This window comes from Miscanthus floridulus, chromosome 1, assembly GCF_019320115.1.
Source record: "Miscanthus floridulus cultivar M001 chromosome 1, ASM1932011v1, whole genome shotgun sequence".
NCBI classification, from domain to species: domain Eukaryota; kingdom Viridiplantae; phylum Streptophyta; class Magnoliopsida; order Poales; family Poaceae; genus Miscanthus; species Miscanthus floridulus.
In genome coordinates, this window is record NC_089580.1 from 65835377 (window position 1) to 65854476 (window position 19100).

The 19100-nt window shown below is 49.8% G+C and overlaps 1 protein-coding gene and 1 non-coding gene across 2 annotated transcripts; both read right to left on the minus strand.

The window, feature by feature from the left end:
- Positions 1–4555: 4555 nt before the first annotated feature.
- LOC136458123 (uncharacterized) lies at positions 4556–4879 on the minus strand. The gene has a single exon (XM_066458116.1). It carries the CDS (start codon positions 4877–4879, stop codon positions 4556–4558), a length of 324 nt encoding a protein of 107 aa, XP_066314213.1.
- Positions 4880–14503: 9624 nt separating this feature from the next.
- On the minus strand, positions 14504–14642 carry LOC136512198 (small nucleolar RNA Z247). The gene has a single exon (XR_010772999.1). It is a non-coding gene; the product is annotated as a small nucleolar RNA Z247 (small nucleolar RNA).
- Between the last annotated feature and the right edge of the window lie 4458 nt (positions 14643–19100).

The window sequence follows — 19100 nt, forward strand, 5'->3', positions numbered from 1 at the left end:
GGGCCATCTGATCGACTCAAGAGGCCCGTTGGTCTCCCCTTGATGAAGGTTCCATCGTTGGGCCCTTCCAGGTCCTTCCTGGGAAGGCGGAGAGTCGCCTACATGTGGCTGCGCCTTGTTTCTTGTGGCCAGCGTGCGGTAGTGGTGGGCCATGCCTAGGCCACGTCCCATTTGACTAGGCGCCGTCTCATCGAGCAGGGCGCATCCCGTCGGTAAAGACGCGTCCCATCGAATTCCCATCCGCATGGAATAGGGGAAGGGAGAGGGTTTTTTGCCCCAACCTTCACCTTTCTCCAACTGATGTGTCTCCTCCTTAAATAGGGGAAGGGAGAGGGTTCTCGTCCCATTTGTCCGCCTATTCTTGAGCTGCTACCTCTCCTCCTGTTCCTTCTCGCCGAGTGCGTTCATGCATCACGGCGGTTCCTAAGTAAGAGATGGTAAAGCGAGGGAGAGGAGAACTCACAGATCCATTCATGAATCCAGAGCGCGACATCGAGCTAGAGGTCATCCAATGTAGATGAGATGGTGTTGGCTGCCTTCGCTAAGAAGGGGCCACTTCTGCTGAAAGAGGAGGCGCACTAGAGGGTGCTGTACGTCATTGGCTTTGTCACCATCTATGAGGCCTTCATCGGGATGGAGCTGTACGAAGACTTCTTCTGACGAATCTTCTTTGGGCGAGCCGTGTGGGGGAGCCCCCGTGTGAGTAGTTTTTTTGTATTCATGAATACATCAGTCCCTTTTCGTGATGAAATCACATTGTAATGGGAAGCTTGTCACATCCATTTCCTGGCAATGGTCGTGTTGTTCGATCGATTCAGGCTACCTGTTGAAACAAGAATTTCTTGCAAATATAAAGGATGCAGACACCACACATAAGAATTTAGTTAAGCAGGGAAGCCAAGCGATGAATTTGTGCGAAAACAGACAAGTTCTTAGATTTTGCTACAGCAAACAACTTTTCAGCTCTTCTCCCTCTTTTTACAAAAGAGGCCTAGTGCCTTCCGACCCTTCCCATAGTTAAGTTCATAAAAGCTTAGCGCGTGGGTGAGCTAGCTCTGATCATGCTGGAGAGCAAAGGTGCCATAGCCGCTGGGGCGTAGGTGCCTCATAGTCTACCTAGTTTTACTCAGACCTTGTTCCCGAAATCCTAGCTCGTAGGATTTACCATGAGAAAAGAGGGCAGACACAGAGAATGTTCGTAGGATAAATGTACTCATACCAGCCCCGGAGTGAAACCCAACCCCTTAAGCTTGTAGGGGTCAGATGTCACAAAAGATTAGGGATTGTAATGACAAAACTGATAAGAGAAAGTATGTGTTTATTTAGGGGTAAAAACGACGTAGCTGCTCAATGTTCCCGGCATTGGTGAAGACCTCGCCGTCGATGGTTTTCAGCTTGTAGGCGCCTGGCTGAAGTACTTCCGTGATGACATACAACCCCTCCTAGGGTGGGGAGAGCTTGTGGCAGTCCTTGTTGCTCTGCACAGGGCAGAGGACTAGGTCCCCGACATTGAAGGCTCGGCCCCGCACCCGTCGGCTGTGGTACCATCGCAACACCTGTTGGTACTTGGTCGAGCGGAGGAGGGCGATGTCACATGCTTCATCCAGCTAGTCTATGGTGTCCTCATGGGATGCCTCGGCTCCCTGTTCATCATATGCCCAAATCCTTGGTGCTCCATAGTTGACGTCGGTTGGGAGGACGGCCTTAGAACCATAGACCATGAAGAAGGGCATGTAGCTGGTGGCTCAGCTAGGAGTTGTCCTTAGGCTCTAGAGTATCGCGGGGAGCTTGGTGACCCACCATGCACCAAACTTGTTCAACTGGTTGAAGATCCTGGGCTTGAGGCCTTGTAGGACCATGCCGTTTGCGTGCTCGACCTACCCGTTGGTTCGGTGGTGCACGACGGTGGCCTAATCGACCTGGATGTGGTATTTATCACAGAATCGAAGGAACTTCTTGCCGGTGAACTGTGTGCCGTTGTCTGTGATGATGGAGTTCGGTACCCCAAAACGATGGATGATGTTGAGGAAGAATAGCATGGCTTGCTCAGACTTGATCACGGAGATCGGTCGAGCTTCTATCCATTTGGTAAACTTGTCTATGGTGATGAGCAAGTGGGCGTATTCTTCGGGCGCCTTCTTGAGAGGTCCAACCAGATCAAGCCCCTAGACCTCAAAGAGCCACGTTATGAGATCATCTAGATTGCCTAGGCTGGGAGGTGAGTTTGCCGAGCGTAGTACTGACACCCTTCGCAGGTGCGCACGATCTGCTCGACGTCGGCTATAGCAGTGGGCTAGTAGAAGCCCTATCGGAAGGTGTTTCCAACCAAGGTTCTAGTAGCGGTGTGGTGACCGCAAACCCCACTGTGGATATCGCTCAGCAAGCATTTCCCCTGCTCAATGGGGATGCAGCGCTACAGGGTCCCAGTGTGGCTTCGTTTGTAGAGTTTGCCCTCCACAAGAACCAAGGACTTGGCACGGCGTGTGAGCTATTGAGCCCCTGCCTTGTCTATCAGTAGTGTGTCATGGAGTAAGTAGTTGAGGTAGAGCATTCTCCAGTCGATCAGAGGGTCAGGCTCTGTTACTGCATCTTGTTAGCTCCATGACCTTAGGACCAGACGGAGCCGTCAGTTGGTTAGCCCCCGAGGCTGGATCGGGCGAACCGTCGTTGGCCTGTTCAGACCCTTCGTAGCACATCGAGGGCTTGTGTTGGTCGCTGGCGAAAACACCTATTGGCATCAGCTCTCGGTCGGATGCTGCCTTCGTAAGCGCATCGGCCGCCTCGTTGAGGCGCCTTGGGATGTTATTGAGTTTGAGGCCATCAAATTTGTTCTCTAGCCGTCGGACTTCTCGGTAGTATGCAACCATCTTGGCGTCATGACAGCTTAACTCCTTCATGACTTGGTCGATGACTAGCTAGGAGTCGCCTCGGACGTCGAGGCGTCGGATGCCCAACTCGATGGCAATGCGTAGGCCATTGATGAGTGCTTCATACTCAGCCACATTATTGGATGAGGGGAAATGGAGATGAACCATGTTCCTCATGCATACCCTGAGGGGCGATAAGAAGATCAGCCCTACGCCGATGCCCCTCTTCATCAGTGACCCATCAAAATAATCATCTAGTACTCTTGGTCGACGACCGCCGATGGCATTTGGACCTCGGTCCATTCCGCGATGAAGTCAGCCAACACCTGGGATTTGATCATTGTTCGGGAGGCATACATAATGCCCTGATCCATCAACTCGAGTGCCCATTTTACTATTCTTCCCATAGCGTCCTGGCTTTGGACGACCTCGCCGAGGGGGAATGACGTCATAAACATCACTGGGTGTGACTCAAAGTAGTGGCGTAGCTTCCTTTTGGTGATGAGGATGGCATACAGGAGTTTTTGGATTTGGGAGTAGTGGGTCTTAGAGTCAGATAGTACCTCATTGATGAAGTACATAGGGTCTACACCTTGATGGTGTGACCCTCTTCTTCCCGCTCCACTACCAGGGCAGCGCTGACCACTTGCGTGGTGGCCGCTATGTATAGCAGAAGGGATTCTCCATCGGTTGGAGGAACCAAGATTAGGTCCTTTGTCAGAAGTAGTTTGATCATGTCAAGTGCCTCTTGGGCCTTAGATGTCCATTCGAAGCGGTCGGCTTTTTTCAAGAGTCGATAAAGGGGAGACCTCGTTCACCAAGGCGTGAGATGAATCGGCTGAGTGCAGCGAGGCACCCTGTGACTCGCTGAACCCCCTTTATGTTCTGAATCGGGCCCATCCTTGTGATGGCTGAGATTTTCTCTGGGTTGGCTTTGATGTCATGTTCGAAGACGATGAAGCCAAGCAGCATACCCCTCGGGACCCGAAAATACACTTCTTGGGATTGAGTTTGATGCCATTGGCTCAGAGTTTTGCAAAGGTTTGCTTAAGATCGGTAACGAGGTGGTCAGCCTGCTTGGTTTTGACCATGATGTCATCATCATTGGCCTCAACGGTCCACCCAATGAGGTCCCCGAAACACTTGAGCATACAATGCTGGTTTGTAGCCCCAGCATTCTTCAGACCGAACAGCATTGAGACATAGCAAAATGATTCAAAGGGGGTGATGAAAGATGTCGCGAGCTGGTCGAACTCTTTCATCATGATTTGATGGTACCCGGAGTACGCATCAAGGAAGAAGAGGGTTTCGCACCCCGAGGTAGAGTCAACTATTTGGTCTATGTGCGGCAAAGGAAACAGATCCTTTGGGCATGCCTTGTTGAGACCTGTATAGTTGACACACATCCTCCATGTCCCACTCTTCTTTCGTACAAGAACGGGATTGGCTAACCACTCTGGGTGGTATACTTCCTTGATGAATCTGGCCATTGAAAGTTTTGCTATCTCATCGCCGATGGCCCTACATTTCTCCTCGTCGAAGCAACGCTGGCGTTGCTTCACTGGCTTGGATCCTAGGCAGATCTTCAAGGTATGCTCGGTGACTTCCCTTGGAATGCCTGCCATGTCTGAGGGTTTCCACGCGAAGATGTCTCTGTTAGCGCGGAGGAAGCCAACGAACGTGCCTTCCTATTTGGAGGAAAGTGTGGTACCAATGCACACCATTTTACCCTCGGTGCTGTCGGGATCTATGAGGACCTCTTTGGAGCCCTCCACTGGTTCGAAAGACCCAGTCGACTTCTTGGTGTCAGGCACCTCTTTGGTGACCTCCTTCTTGATGGTGGTGAGCTCTCCGAAGGCGACGATTGCTGTGGCGTGACCGCAGCACTCGACCTCGCACTCATAGGCACGCTGGAAGGAGGTGCCACCGGTGATGACCCCGTCGGGGCCTGGTTTTTTAGCTTGAGGTATGTATAGTTGGGGACAACCATGAACTTTGCGTAGCATGGACATCCTAGGATGGTGTGGAAGGTTCCGGGGAACCCAACCACCTCAAAGGTGAGGGTTTCCATGCTATAATTGAACTGATCCCCGAAGATAATGGGCAGATCGATCTGCCCAAGTGTCATGGCCAGCTTTCCGGGCATAATGCCGTGGAAAGTTGCTTGGGTTGGGCAGAGGTGTGTCCGGTCGATGCCCATTTCGTTGAGTGTCTTGGCATACATGATGTTGAGGCCGCTGCCTCCATCCATCAATATTTTGGTGAGCCGCTTCGTGCCAATGATCGGGTTGACCACGAGCGGATATTTCCTCGGATATGGGATGCTCTCTGGATGGTCGGTCTGATCGAAGGTTATGGCAGACTCGGACCACCGGAGGAAGGGAGGTGTGGCCGATTTGGTCATATAGACCTCACAGCGTGCGACCTTCTAATGATGTTTGGAGTCATAGGCCACTGATCCTCCGAAGATCATGAGGTAGCCATCTGGTGTTGGAAAACCATCGTCCTTCTCCTCAGCGTCGTCCACAGTGGGGGCATGATCCTTTCCGTGCTCCCCTTTGTTGGAGCCTCTAAACAAGAACCGCCGCATGAGGCTACAGTCCTTAAACAGATGCTTGATCGGGAAAGCATGGTTTGGGCATGGCCCCTTGAGTAATTTTTTGAAATGGTTCAGAGTGCCCTCTGTGGGCTTCCGACCACCCTTGCAGTCAGCAGTGGCTATGAGCGAGTCCTCACACCGTTGCTTCTTGTTCTTCCTTTTGGCAGAATGGTTGGAGGCTCCTTCGCTGATGCCCTCGTCTCGCCTTGCCTTGCCATCAAGACGATCAAAGATCGCTCCGACCGCTTCTTCTCCTAAGGCATGGCTGGTGGCGATGTCTAGAAGTTCCTTGGCGGTTCGCGGGCCCTTGCATCCTAGCTTATGAACCAAAGACTCATAGGTAGTCTTGGGTAGGAAAGCCCCTATAACGTCGGTGTCAGCGATGTTAGGAAGCTCGTTGCATTGCTAGGAGAAGCACCAGATGTACCCACAGAGGGTTTCTCTGGCCTTCTGCCGATAGTTCTTGAGGTCCCACTAGTTTCCAGGGCGCTTGTACATGCCCTGTAAGTTCCACACAAAGATCTCCTTTAGGTCCGCCCAACTCTAGATTTTGTTGGACGACAGGTGTTCCAACCACGTTCGTGCCGAATCGGCCAAGAATAGTGGAAGGTTGCGAATAATGAAGTCATCATTATCTGCACCACCGGCTTGGCAGGCAAGCCGATAGTCTTCGAGCCATAGTTTGGGGTTTGTTTCCCTAGAGTACTTCGGGATGTTGGTTGGTGGCTGGTACCTCTATGGGAAGGCAGCGTTGAGGATGTGCCGGGCGAAGGCCTAAGGGCCTGGTAGACCGGGGCCTAGACTCTGGTCCTTGCCTCTGCCGTAGCGTTTGCCGCGATGAGGATGATAGCCGTGGCTGGTTTCGTCTCTTAGATCGCCGTGGATATGCTTGTGAGCATGGAGAGTGCTGCGTGCGTCGCGGTTACGGCCGAGACGCTGATGCATAGGGACCATGGCGTGTTGCCTGCCGCTATGTGGTCCCTGGTGGACCGACGCGTCCCTACCAGGATGCATGGAGAGCGTGTGTTGGCTGGCGTCAAGCTTGCGTCACTGAGACAACGAGCTCTCTACCTGCTGCGCTACCGCACGTTCGAGCAACGTGTGAATCTCGTGGTGGGCCTGACGATCCTCGAGCGTCGCAGCCTCCGGAAGGCCATGGAATAAGGCTGCCCATGCCAGCGATGTTTTGGCTTGCTCGGGCAAAGCGAGGGAGGGCTTCATCATCGGCGATGATCCTCCGGTTCACGTCGTGAGCCATGGTGCATGCGCGCCCACCGTCTCTGCGATACTCTATCTCCCGATCGAGCTCCACGCATTCCTGCACGAGCTAGAGTCATGCTTCCTTGATCTCCTGGTGTTGAGCTTTTAGCTGTTCCACCCCCATACGAGGTGGAGCCATTGTCTCCCCTTTGGCCTCATCGCCGAGGTTGTCCGCCTGGGTAGCCTCCTCCCTGGAGATGCTTTCGATGTGTCCCTCGGGGGTACCTGTCATGAAGCATTCTCGGGAGGGGTGATGGCTCCCCCTGCTAGAGTTGGAGCTCGAGGATGACCCTGGCTCCTCTACGAGGAGGTTGTGGAGAGATTCTGTGATGTGTTCGATTACCCCCACGAACTCATTGTTCGTGGGCGGCAGGACCATGCATCGTGCCACAAAGTGGCTAACGGTCGTCGCAGCGTTGTGGAGAACAAACGAAAGCGCTGTCAGGGCGCTCTGTATATGGTGTTCCGGAGAGAAGGGTTCTCCTCTGGCGAGCCATGCCATGTTGTTGGCGTCGGAAAAGGTGAGGCGGTGCTGGTCCTCCCTGGACTGCTGGGGTCCTAGGGAGACACTAAGCTAGAGCTCAAGCCTCTCGTAGTTGAGGCCGATGGAGGGGAGAGATAGGATGGCGGCGTGAGCCAATGCCAACTCTCCTCCCACTGTGACACTGAAGTCTAGGTCCCTGAAGCGCACATGTGCGCCCGGAACCCAGCTGATTCCATGGCTAGCCATCCGTGGCCAGATGTTAACGTCAGAACGCGCAAAGGTTCGCTACCTGGCGCTCCAACTGTCGGTGTTTCGAGTAAACACCAACTAGTAAATTTGTATTTTTTGCGCGTTAGGCCCGGATGGTGTGCTAAAAGACACAAGGTTTATACTAGTTCGGGCAGAATGTCCCTACGTCCAGTTTGTTGCTGCTGCTCATGTTATTAGCACTAAAAGGTTCATAGTAGGGGGTACAAAGGGTTGAGAGAGGGACAGGTCCAAAGTCTCTGATGGAAAGGTCGAACAAGTGTTGAGAGCTCAGTTGCTGCTTAGCTGTGTGTTATGTGGTGCATGGTGTGTTGAATTGATCCGTCTCCTTAGTGGGGTGCCCTGCCCTCCCTTTTATAGATCAAGGGCGAGCAGGGATTACAAAATGGGAGAAAGAAGAAGAACTAGAGGCTAAGAAGGTCCTTTGAAGGTGCCGTGTCTTCCTTTTCCTTTGAGCCTACCCTGCTGATACGGCAGTTGGTGCCAGGGATAGCACGTTCGCTGATCCTAATAGGACTGTACTATGGCTTCATTCAGCAAGTGGTCATGTCCCGTCCCTCCCCGGTGGGAGGGCGCGACGCACCAGGGTGTCGAGCCATGACCCTATGGGGAGTAGACGGCGTAGAGGCCCCACGTTGTTACTGTAGATGACATGAGTTTTCTTCTTAGACCGTAGTGGTTGTCGAATGTTTTCGTCAGGATTCATGTCCGAGGGCAAATGCCGGCGCCCATAACACTCTAGGATAAATGTCGGCGCCCGTAACACTGTTTGGGCTCTGACATGCCTAAAAGGGCTTAAAGCGTCCGTCTGGTCATATCCTGATGGTACTTCCCTGTAGGCGTGCAGGGTATGGTCCTCGGTATTGCGGTTGACTTGAGTGCCCCGCCTTATCTGCACGCGTAGTTATGAAGGAGTAGCGCATAGACGTCAAGCGAGGCGGAGTCTGCCCCCAGATGTCGGGCGAGGCAGAGCCAGCCCTCGGACGTCGGACGAGGTGAAGTCTGCCCCTAGACGTCGGGTGAGGCGGAGCCTGCTCTCGGACGTCGGGCGAGGCGGAGCCAACCCTCAGTCTCAGGCGAGGCGGAGCCTGCCCTCAGACGTCGGGCGAGGCGGAGCCAGCCCTCAGTCGTCGGGCGAGGCGGAGTCTGCCCCCAGACGTCGGGCGAGGTGGAGTCTGCCCTCAGACGTCGGGCGAGACGGAGTCTGCCCCTGGATGTCGGGCGAGGCGGAGCCCAGCTCTTAATGTTGGGCGAGGCGGAGCTAGCCCTCGGACGCCGGGCGAGGCGAAGCCTGCCCCCAGACGTCGGGCGAGGCGGAGCCTGCCCTCAGACGTCGGGCGAGGAGGAGTCTGCCCCCATACGTCGGGCGAGGTAGGGTCCAGCCCTCGTGGGTCGGGCGAGGCGGAGCCAGCCCTTAGGGGTCGGGCGAGGCAGAGCCAACCTTCAGTCGTTTGGGCAAGAAGTGTAGTTGTGTTCTTGTCTGTTCGGAAGCATCAGCGTTTGATGGTTATTTGCTCATCCTCTTTGGGTACCCCAGTATTCGGTCCTCGACACATACCACCGAAGATTAGGGTTGAATGAAATCCCAAGGAAACGAGTACAATGTTTTTGTGACTTTATTATGTACATATTCCATGCATGTACAACCTCTTGAAATATTTGCATATATGTAGTTTCATACATTTTAGTGTGTTATTTATGTATAATGCTCGAACGAAACCTTATACGTGGACATATATTAGCAGCGTAGAATTCGTATACGAAAAGCTAATCAAAACAAAAAAGAATTAAATTTAAAAAACCATAAAATAAAAAGGAATGAAATAGAAAAAAGGAACCATTTGTACCGGTTGAAACACTAACCGGAACTAAACGTGCCAGCCCGGTGCAATGTCTGGGGGCCATTTAGTTCCGGTTAGTAATAGCAACCGTGACTAAAGGTCCACTTTCAGTCTCGGTTCCCAGAACGAAAATTAGGGGGGAAGGGGGGCTTTAGTCCCAGATTCATAATCCCGGTTGAGAAACCGGGACTAAAGGGGTTTCTTAACAGGAACTGATGCTTAGTCCTGCACTAGCGCGTGTTAGCGTAAAGCAGCGTGTATTTTTTCTAACGTGAAAAAAACGAGGTAAACCATGTTACCACGTTATCCTCATAAAAATTGTGTATTTTTTCTAGCGTGAAAAAAAACTTGAGGTAACATGCACCCCCAGCCCGCCCGCTCGTCCTGTAATGTACACACTCAAAAATCTTTTTAATTTATTAAGTAATTCAAAAAATCAATAGCTCATATTTATTTAAGATATTACCTCCTAGTAGGTAAAGGACGTATCTTAGCATTATCCTATGTTATATATCTAGATATACTTTATATCTAAATATATAACTTTTACTATATGTATCTAGAAAATTTAGAACGACTAATAATTTGGAACAAAGAGAATACTAAAAGGGGAGCAAAGCGCTATGGCACCCTAAAGCCAAGTTTGTGGTGACAGCATACGGCCACATGGTGCTAATAATTCAAGAGTGAAGTCACGAACTTTGCGTTAACTCGGTTAATTATGTTACTTGTGGTGAAACCCTGTACACCTAGATTAAATTCTCAACTTGACGCGGTACCGACTTAGTCTTCCACTAGAAACAAGCACGGCGTTGCCGCGCGCCTGGCTATGTTAGGCCAGTCCGCGTTGCGCGATTATGTCGAAGTATCAGTGCAGAGTAGCTGCTTCCAATAGATAGAAAGGATTACATACACATTGATGTATCTATTTAATGGTGCAAGACTAATATTTTTTAACACATATCTCCATTTTTATAAGCGGGAAATTGGGGAACACAATTTAGTTATCATCGTCGTTGCAATATTTGTGGGAGAACATTGATGAAATTTTATAGACAACGAAATACAAGTTTCTGATGGAACATCAGCTTGTCAGTGGTAGATCGATCACAATGATATATTATAGAAATCATGGCATTTCAATGGAGAAAGAGAAATACATGGTAACATAAAACATTGCATGAAGAAAAATAAATAGGATATATAAGTTGTGCATGTAATTCATGAAAGATTATAGAGTAACTATGGTTGCCTAACTCGGCTCACCATAGGTTGCATGTTTATATATAGAACAAGAATTACAGATATAGATAGTTCTAAAACTGGGACTCCTAACTTTGAGTTCTATTCTATCTATAGTAAGTTACAGGAGTCCATCTGTCCATGAAACATGTTCGGTTACAGGAGTCCTAATGTAACACGTTTACAATCTCTAACACCCCCGCTCAATCTAAACTTTCCTAACCACCTTGAAGTTTGAGATTGCGAATAAATGTATTCATCTTTGCAACCGGTAAGGCTTTTGTAAATCCATCCGCCACCTGATCTCCAGAAGAGATGAACCGAACGTGTAGCTGTTTTCTCATAACTCTTTCACGCACAAAGTGAAAATCAATTTCAATATGCTTTGCTCTAGCATGAAACACGGGATTAGCTGATAAGTAAGTTGCACCAAGATTATCACACCAAAGAACTGAGGTGCGATGCACTTTAACCCCAAGTTCGATCAACAGTTGCTCAAGCCATATTATTTCTGCAGTAGCATTAGCCATCGCTTTATATTCTGCTTCTGTACTAGATCTTGAAACAGTTGGCTGTTTTCTAGCACTCCATGATATAAGATTACTTCCATAAAATATTGCGAAGCCTCCAGTAGAACGCCTATCATCTGTATCACCTGCCCAATCTGCATCTGAGAAGGCACTGATGAATGACGTCAATACCTTTTGAATATGCATCCTGAGTCCAATGGTGTGTTGTACATATCTAAGTATTCTTTTAACTGCAGTCCAATGAACTGAGGTCGGTGCATGAAGAAATTGGCAAACTCTGTTGACAGCAAAGGATAAATCTGGCCGTGTATTTGTTAAATACTGAAGAGCACCAACTATGCTTCTGTAGCGAGTAGCATCTTCTGGACTGAGAGGAACACCATCATAGCTCGACAGCTTCTCAGAGGCAGATAAAGGAGTCGTGTAGGGTTTGCAGCCGAGCATTCCAACACGCTTCAACAAATCTTGTGCATACTTAGCTTGAGATAGAGTTATGCCATCTAACTCTTCTTTAACTTCTATACCCAAGAAGTAATGTAACTTGCCAAGATCCTTTAATGCAAAGTCTTCTTTTAAATCAGCAAGAAGAGTTGTCACCGCTGCAGGTGATGAGCTTGTAACGATAATATCATCAACATAGATAAGCATATAAATAGTTGTACCACCCCTATGATATATAAAAAGAGACATGTCTGATTTTGACGGTACAAAACCTAGAGTGATTAATTTGGAACTTAACCTGGAGTACCACGCCCTGGGCGCCTGCTTCAGCCCATAGATAGCCTTGTCCAACTTACATATATATCCCGGTGTTTTAGTGTCCTCAAAACCCGGAGGCTGCTTCATATAAACTTCCTCTTCCAGAACACCATGCAAGAACGCATTCTGCACATCAAGTTGTCTGAGGCACCATCCACTTGACACTGCAATAGAGAGTACCAATCTAATTGTAGCTATCTTGACAACTGGGCTGAAAGTGTCTTCATAGTCGATGCCATAGCGTTGCTTGAATCCCTTGGCAACTAATCGAGCTTTGTATCTATCAATACTCCCATCGGCTTTTCGTTTGATTTTGAAAACCCATTTGCAATCAATAATATTCTGTCCAGTTTTTCTTGGAACGAGATGCCAAGTTTTATTCTTAGCTAGAGCTTGAAATTCCACTTCCATTGCATCACGCCACTTTGGATCTGAGATAGCTTCATCAACGGAATTAGGTTCACCAGTAGCACTAAACATGCCATATCGAATCATACCATCATATAGCTTCTTTGGTTTGGTAATACCGCTTTGCAACCGTGTTTGGTGACGTGGAGGATCAGGTGCGGCTGCTGGAGAATCAAATGTTGTAGAAGATCCGGGTGGCACAAATTCATGTGCACCTGATGCTGTAGCATGCAGCGGTGTCACAGGTGAAGATTCCTCAGGCGCATGCAATGTTCCAGGTGGAGACTCAGGCACCACCGCATTACCCCCTCCTGTCGACGCACTGTTTTCCTCTGGCGCAGCAACAGTGGTCGGCAGCGGTACTGATGTTCCCCCAGGCGGTGTAGTAGGCAAAACAGCACCGTTCGTCGAGCTGGAAGGAGACAGCGTTTCCACCTGTGAGCTGCAGTCCGGGCGATGTGCACAATTTTGTGCCGGTAGCACTGGGAGCATAGGCATGGGAGCTGCAATTTTCTCAGGAGATTCACTAGAAATAGCAGGTATGTTAGTAGTATTAGTAATATCAGATGCAGTACAGTCATCATCCCCTGGATTTCGAAGGGAGGAAGGCAGTAGAACAATTTCCTTTCTAAGAGAGGCACCAGCGTTAGGATGGAGCTTTGAGAAGGGAAACACGGCTTCATCAAAAACGACATCACGAGAGATATAAATGCGTCCAGTGGAGATGTCAAGGCACTTGAAACCTTTGTGCATGGAACTATAGCCAAGAAAAGCACATTGGGTGGATCGAAAGGATAACTTCCTGGAATTATATGGCCGTAGATTGGGCCAACAAGCACAACCAAAAACACGGAGATTGCTATAATCAGGTGCATCATGAAAAAGGCGAGTACTAGGAATTTCAAAATCAATAACCTTGCTAGGAAGAATATTAATGAGATAGGTGGCTGTAAGAAAAGCTTGATCCCAAAATTTTAAAGGCATGGAAGCATGAGCAAGGAGAGCTAAACCAACTTCAACAATATGTCTATGTTTGCGTTCAGCAGCACCATTTTGTTGATGAGCATGAGGACAGGACACACGGTGTGTGATCCCAATTTTCTTGAAGAAAGAGTTTAATTTTTCATACTCGCCTCCCCAATCCGATTGAACACAAAGAATCTTCTTAGAGAACTGTCTTTCTACTAAGTTTTGAAAATCTTGGAAAACTCGAAAGACATCAGATTTATGCTTCAACAAATATATCCAGGTGTATTTGCTATAGTCGTCAATGAAGCTAACATAATAGCTATAACTCCCAACAGAGATGGGTGCAGGCCCCCACACATCAGAATAAATCAGATCAAGAGGAGCACTAGAAATTTTATTAGAAACAGAATAAGGTAGTTGATGGCTCTTGGCCCTTTGACACGAATCACAAATTGACTCAACATTCTTGGAACTAGCACACGGCAACTTATTTGAGCTAAGGATCTTCTGAACTATGGGAGTAGCAGGATGACCTAGACGACTATGCCATAACGATGTAGAAGGGACATGGACTCCAAAGACTTCATGCTTTGACTCTATTTTCTCTTCCGATGGAATGAGAGGATACAGGCCACCTTTGCATCTACCGTGATGTAAAATCCTCTTCGTTTCCTGATCCTTAACGAGAAAGAAATCAGGGTGAAATTCAAGGAAAGCATTGTTATCTTTGGCAAGTTTATGAACTGAAACAAGGCTTTTGGCAGAAGAGGGCACATGAAGAATATTGTTCAAATAAAGTTTACTGGAAGGGGTATGAAAAACTGTATGCCCAATATTACTAATACTCATACCTTTGCCGCTGGCGTTATGAACTTGTTCATTGCCACTATATTTATCACGGACGGTCATCTTGTCAAGTTCGCTGGTGATATGGTTAGTGGCCCCGCTGTCCGCATACCAATTTGTATCAACACCATACGCTCCTGCTGGTCGCCCACGGTACTGATTGTCTTCCTCATAGCGAAAATAACATTGATTTGCTTCATGATTTGTCTTCTTGCAGATTTGACAGGGCGCCTTTTTTGTGACTTGCGAGCTATTGCCTTGATTATTGTTGGTGTAACTCTGATTTTTGTTGCTGTTCTGTCCATTGCGCGATGAATTGAACCAGCCTCCACCACGTCGACCACCAGAACGACCACGGTTGCCACGACCGCGGGATGCCATGTTAGCTGAAGACTGGAACTGATCGGTCCCTTGATACATCTCGAGCCGAAGATCGTACTCCATGAGTAGAGAATATAATTCAGAGAGTGAAAGATCTCCTGATCGGCCCATCATAGAAGAAACAAAAGGATGATAATCAAAGTCTAAACCATTAAGTAGATGAGCAACCACCTCATCATCCCCGATGGTGACGCCAGCTGACGCGAGCTCATCCTTGATGTTCTGCATCTTGTTGAAATAGGCTGTCGTAGTGAGGCTGCCCTTCTTGGTGGTGGCCAATTGCATGCGCAGATTTGTAACCCGCGCTCTTGATTGTGCTGCAAACATAGCCCCTAGCGCCTTCCATGCCTGCGCAGAGGTTGTTGCAGTCGTGATCCCGGCGAGGACCTCCTTGGAGACCGAATTCACCAGGTAGCTGAGTAGCTGTTGATCTTTTTTTACCCATGAGTCATGCTCTGGATTGGGAATCTCCTTCTTCTTGCCGTCGACTTCAGCTTCAAGGACTTGTCGCGGCTCGGGGATGGTTCCATCCAGAAAACCAAGCGCCTTGGCGCCACGGACAGCGGGCAGGAACTGCGTCTTCCACAGAACGAAGTTATCCCGTGTCAGTTTGTCAGATACCGGATGTCCAAAAGGAGAGGACGGGTGTCCTTCGCCATGAGCGGAGGATGAAGACATCTTGTCGCGGGAGGAGCGTCACGAGCAGGGATCGCGGCCCTCTTGTCGCGAGATTTTCAGATCGCGGGGAGGAGCGTTACGAGCAGGTCGCAGCCCCCTTGTCGCGAGAATTCTAGGAAGAGGCGGCTCTGATAACCATGAAAGATTATAGAGTAACTATGGTTGCCTAACTCGGCTCACCATAGGTTGCATGTTTATATATAGAACAAGAATTACAGATATAGATAGTTCTAAAACTGGGACTCCTAACTTTGAGTTCTATTCTATCTATAGTAAGTTACAGGAGTCCATCTGTCCATGAAACATGTTCGGTTACAGGAGTCCTAATGTAACACGTTTACAATCTCTAACAATTCAATCGTTTCTGAACTCCATATGGAGTTTATGTTCAAATCACGGTCACAACTTGACGCTTGTTAGAATCAGTGTACCTGACTAACCACTTCATCCATCGCTTTGCCATTGGTAGTGCAGTGTGACCAAGTTTCGACGGAGAGAGGCTAGCTGAATGTGAGCTGCGTGACCATGCTGCCCCCTCTGCTGGATCATTGGCCACTGCCTTTGATGACTCCACCACTGCCCCTGAATGGAGTTGTGGCATGGAGCACAGAACCGATAAATAGACCAATCATCACTACCTGTTAGAAGCAATTAGGCCATGGAAATTTCATCAAACAGAAGCAGAAATGTTAGATGCCTAAATTAGGATATGGGGGATGAAATCCATGTGGCAAAAACTAAAATAGAATCAGCAAACTGAAATCCATGGAACATCTGAATCTTTAACACAATCCAAGCCACGGCAATGAATTTGTCAGCAACAGAGCTATTGGATATATTGCAAAGTTTTATGTTGTGAGTTCTATCATCGAAATTATCTGATATATGCATAGGTGTTGATAAAATGTGCAAGTTTGAGCATTGAAAAACCAGACTATCAATCATTTCAGATACTGAGTTCCAGACGATAGCAAAAATGTTTTTTATTTTTTTAAGGTTGGTATAGCTGGCTGCTTTCTATTTTTCCCTTTATTATTAGGACCTCAAATATAGGGGTTTTTTCGAACTAAAGCTGCTTTCTTAGCTTTATCATAGTGTAATAAAAAACACATCAGATATGCTATGTAATTGTTGGTTTCAGACATCCTCGTCTTCTAGTTATCTTCACCCGTGGCCGTGGAAGCAATGTAATATAAGGCCAAACTTGTAAGATGGTGATTGCAAGTAAAGGGAGATGAAGCATCTTCTGAGGTCGCCCCAAACAAAGCTAGTCCTAATCCTTTAATATATAACTACCTATCATCAAAATATATTACTACCCCCAGCTTAACTAAAAGCTATATTATTTTTCAACACTAAGCTGTTTTTGCCTAAGTCCTAAAATCATGCTGCTGTATGCAATTGACAAGGGCAGATAACCTCTCATCAATACTCTGAACCTGCTATGATGCCCAGCTCTCCCTGGGATGGAACGAAGGTTGTATGTGTGTGTGATTGCTGGACGAGGCTTGAGGACGCCTGGAAGACGGCGTGGCGGCGCCGTGGCTGCTTGCGCACGCAAGTTACGGCGGGATTACGGTGAGACTCCCGGCTCCCTTGGGAAGCCGAGAAAACAATATGTTTTCTGCTTAAATTCTCAAAAGAGTCTTACAAGAATATTTAGGCCCTCTTTGGCGCAGCTCCGGCTCCTCCTCCGCGAGCACTGTAGCAACACTGTTCGAGCACTGTAGCAGGAGCCGTTTCGGAAACCGAGGTAGAAAATGAACTGAGAAGAGGAGCCGGAGAAGCCACGATTTCGGACTCCTCCGGCTCCGCGCTACAGTAGCACTACAGTAGCGGAGCTGGAGCCGGCCGGAACCGTGCCAAATGAGGCCTTATATCTCTTTTCTCTACTAAAAATAGAAATAACTCCCTAACAATACCAATATTTCTAATAATAGTATATAACGATAATTTGGGCCTGGAGCCCAACTCAGCGTACGCACGTAGCCTTGCGTCCTCCCGCTAGCCACCTGAGCTCCTTCGTCGCGTGTAAGAGATGCCGGTCATAACATCTCTCCCAGCCTGCGAAAACAGCTCGTCCTCGAGCTGGAAGTCGGGGTAGACAATCTTGAACTCGTCGAGGCGCTCCCAGGTGGCATCGTCAACAGCCATGCCACGCCACTTGATCAAAACCTGCCAAACTCCGCGACGCTGCAGCGCTTGCAAAGCGCGGTCCGGGTCTGGCAGGATGCGGCCATCCTGCGTCGGAGGAAGAACACCGGACGACGCTGGAGGATCGCCGCGATGCGGCTTCAGCAGGCTGACGTGGAAGACATCATGCAAGCGCGCGCCGGCGGGTAGCTGAAGACGATAAGCGACGCGACCAATGCATTCCAACACGCGGAACGGACCAGCCCATCGTGGCCCGAGCTTGTACTTGGCACGGGGGTCCAGAGACTGCGCCGTGCGGTGAAGAAGGCGCAGCCAGACCCACGCGCCGACGTCGAACTCCACCTCCCTGTGGTTGGCGTCGTAATACTTCTTCGCAAGCTGCTGGGCTTGAATAAGGTGTTGACGAACCTCAGCCAGCATCTTGTCATGACTGCGAAGAAGAGCATCCTCAGCCTCGGTACGTGCAGTCCCCGGCCGATAAGGCAGGATGGCCGGCGGGGGGCGCCCGTACACCACCTCAAAGGGCGTCGCGCGGAGGGCAGTATAGAAGGAAGTATTATAGCAATACTCCGCCCACGAGAGCCAATCCACCCAAGCGCGAGGCCGATCACCTGTAACACAGCGCAAATACATTGCGATTACCTTGTTCACCACCTCCGACTGCCCATCCGTCTGGGGATGAAACGCCGTGCTCATACGCAGAGTCACGCCCGCCATCTTGAATAAGTCACGCCACACATGGCCGGTGAACACAGGGTCCCGATCGCTCACGATGGAGGTCGGAAACCCGTGAAGCCGGACGATGCCGTCGAAGAAGGCGCGGGCGACAGACGCCGCGGTGTAGGGGTGGCCGAGCGCGATGAAGTGTGCGTACTTCGAGAAGCGGTCGACGACGGTGAGAATGACCGACTTGCCGCCGACCTTAGGCAGCCCTTCAATGAAATCCATGGAGATATCCACCCATACCTGGGACGGTACCTCCAGCGGCTGGAGCAAACCAGCGGGCTGCAGGGATTCGGTCTTGTTGCGTTGGCAAGTAGTGCAAGCACGCACCCAATCTTGGACCATCGCCCGATCACCTGGAATAGAAAAGTCCAAGCGAAGGCGGTGCAGTGTCTTCTGGACCCCTTCATGGCTGGCACCATGGGCGAGCTGAATGGCCTGGTGCCGGAGATCACCAGAGTCAGGCACAAATATACATGTGCCATGCAGCAAGAGGCCACCGTCCACATGCCAGGGAGCGCCTAGCTCACTGGCTTGCAGGCGCTCCAGCAGCAGTACAGCATCCGGAGTAGCGGCTGTAGCACGGCGCACGTCGTCGAGGTAAGCGAAGGATGGCCCGGAGAGGGCCGTAGCTACTGGTAGGTTGCCGTCATCCCCGGGGGCGGTCTCGGCATCACGGTGGGACAACGCGTCCGTGACTGTGTTGAGGCGCCCCGGGCGATATTCCACGGCAAAGTCAAAGCCGAACAGCTTGCTGACCCACTGATGTTGCGGCACTGTCGACAGGCGCTGGTCTAGCAAGTACTTGAGACTGAAGTGGTCCATGCGTACGAGGAAGTGGCGCCCCCACAAATAAGGCCGCCAATGCCGCACAGCCTGCACCACCCCAATAAGCTCGCGCTCATAAGCAGCAAGCTTGAGGTGGCAAGCGGCAAACGGATGGCTGAAGAAGGCGAGGGGCCCGGTGCCCTGATGTAGGACGGCGCCGAACCCCGCACCCGAGGCGTCACTGTCCACCGTGAAGAGCCTATCGAAGTCGGGCATCTGCAGGACTGGCCCCGTAGTGAGGGCGCCCTTGAGCGCTTGGAAGGC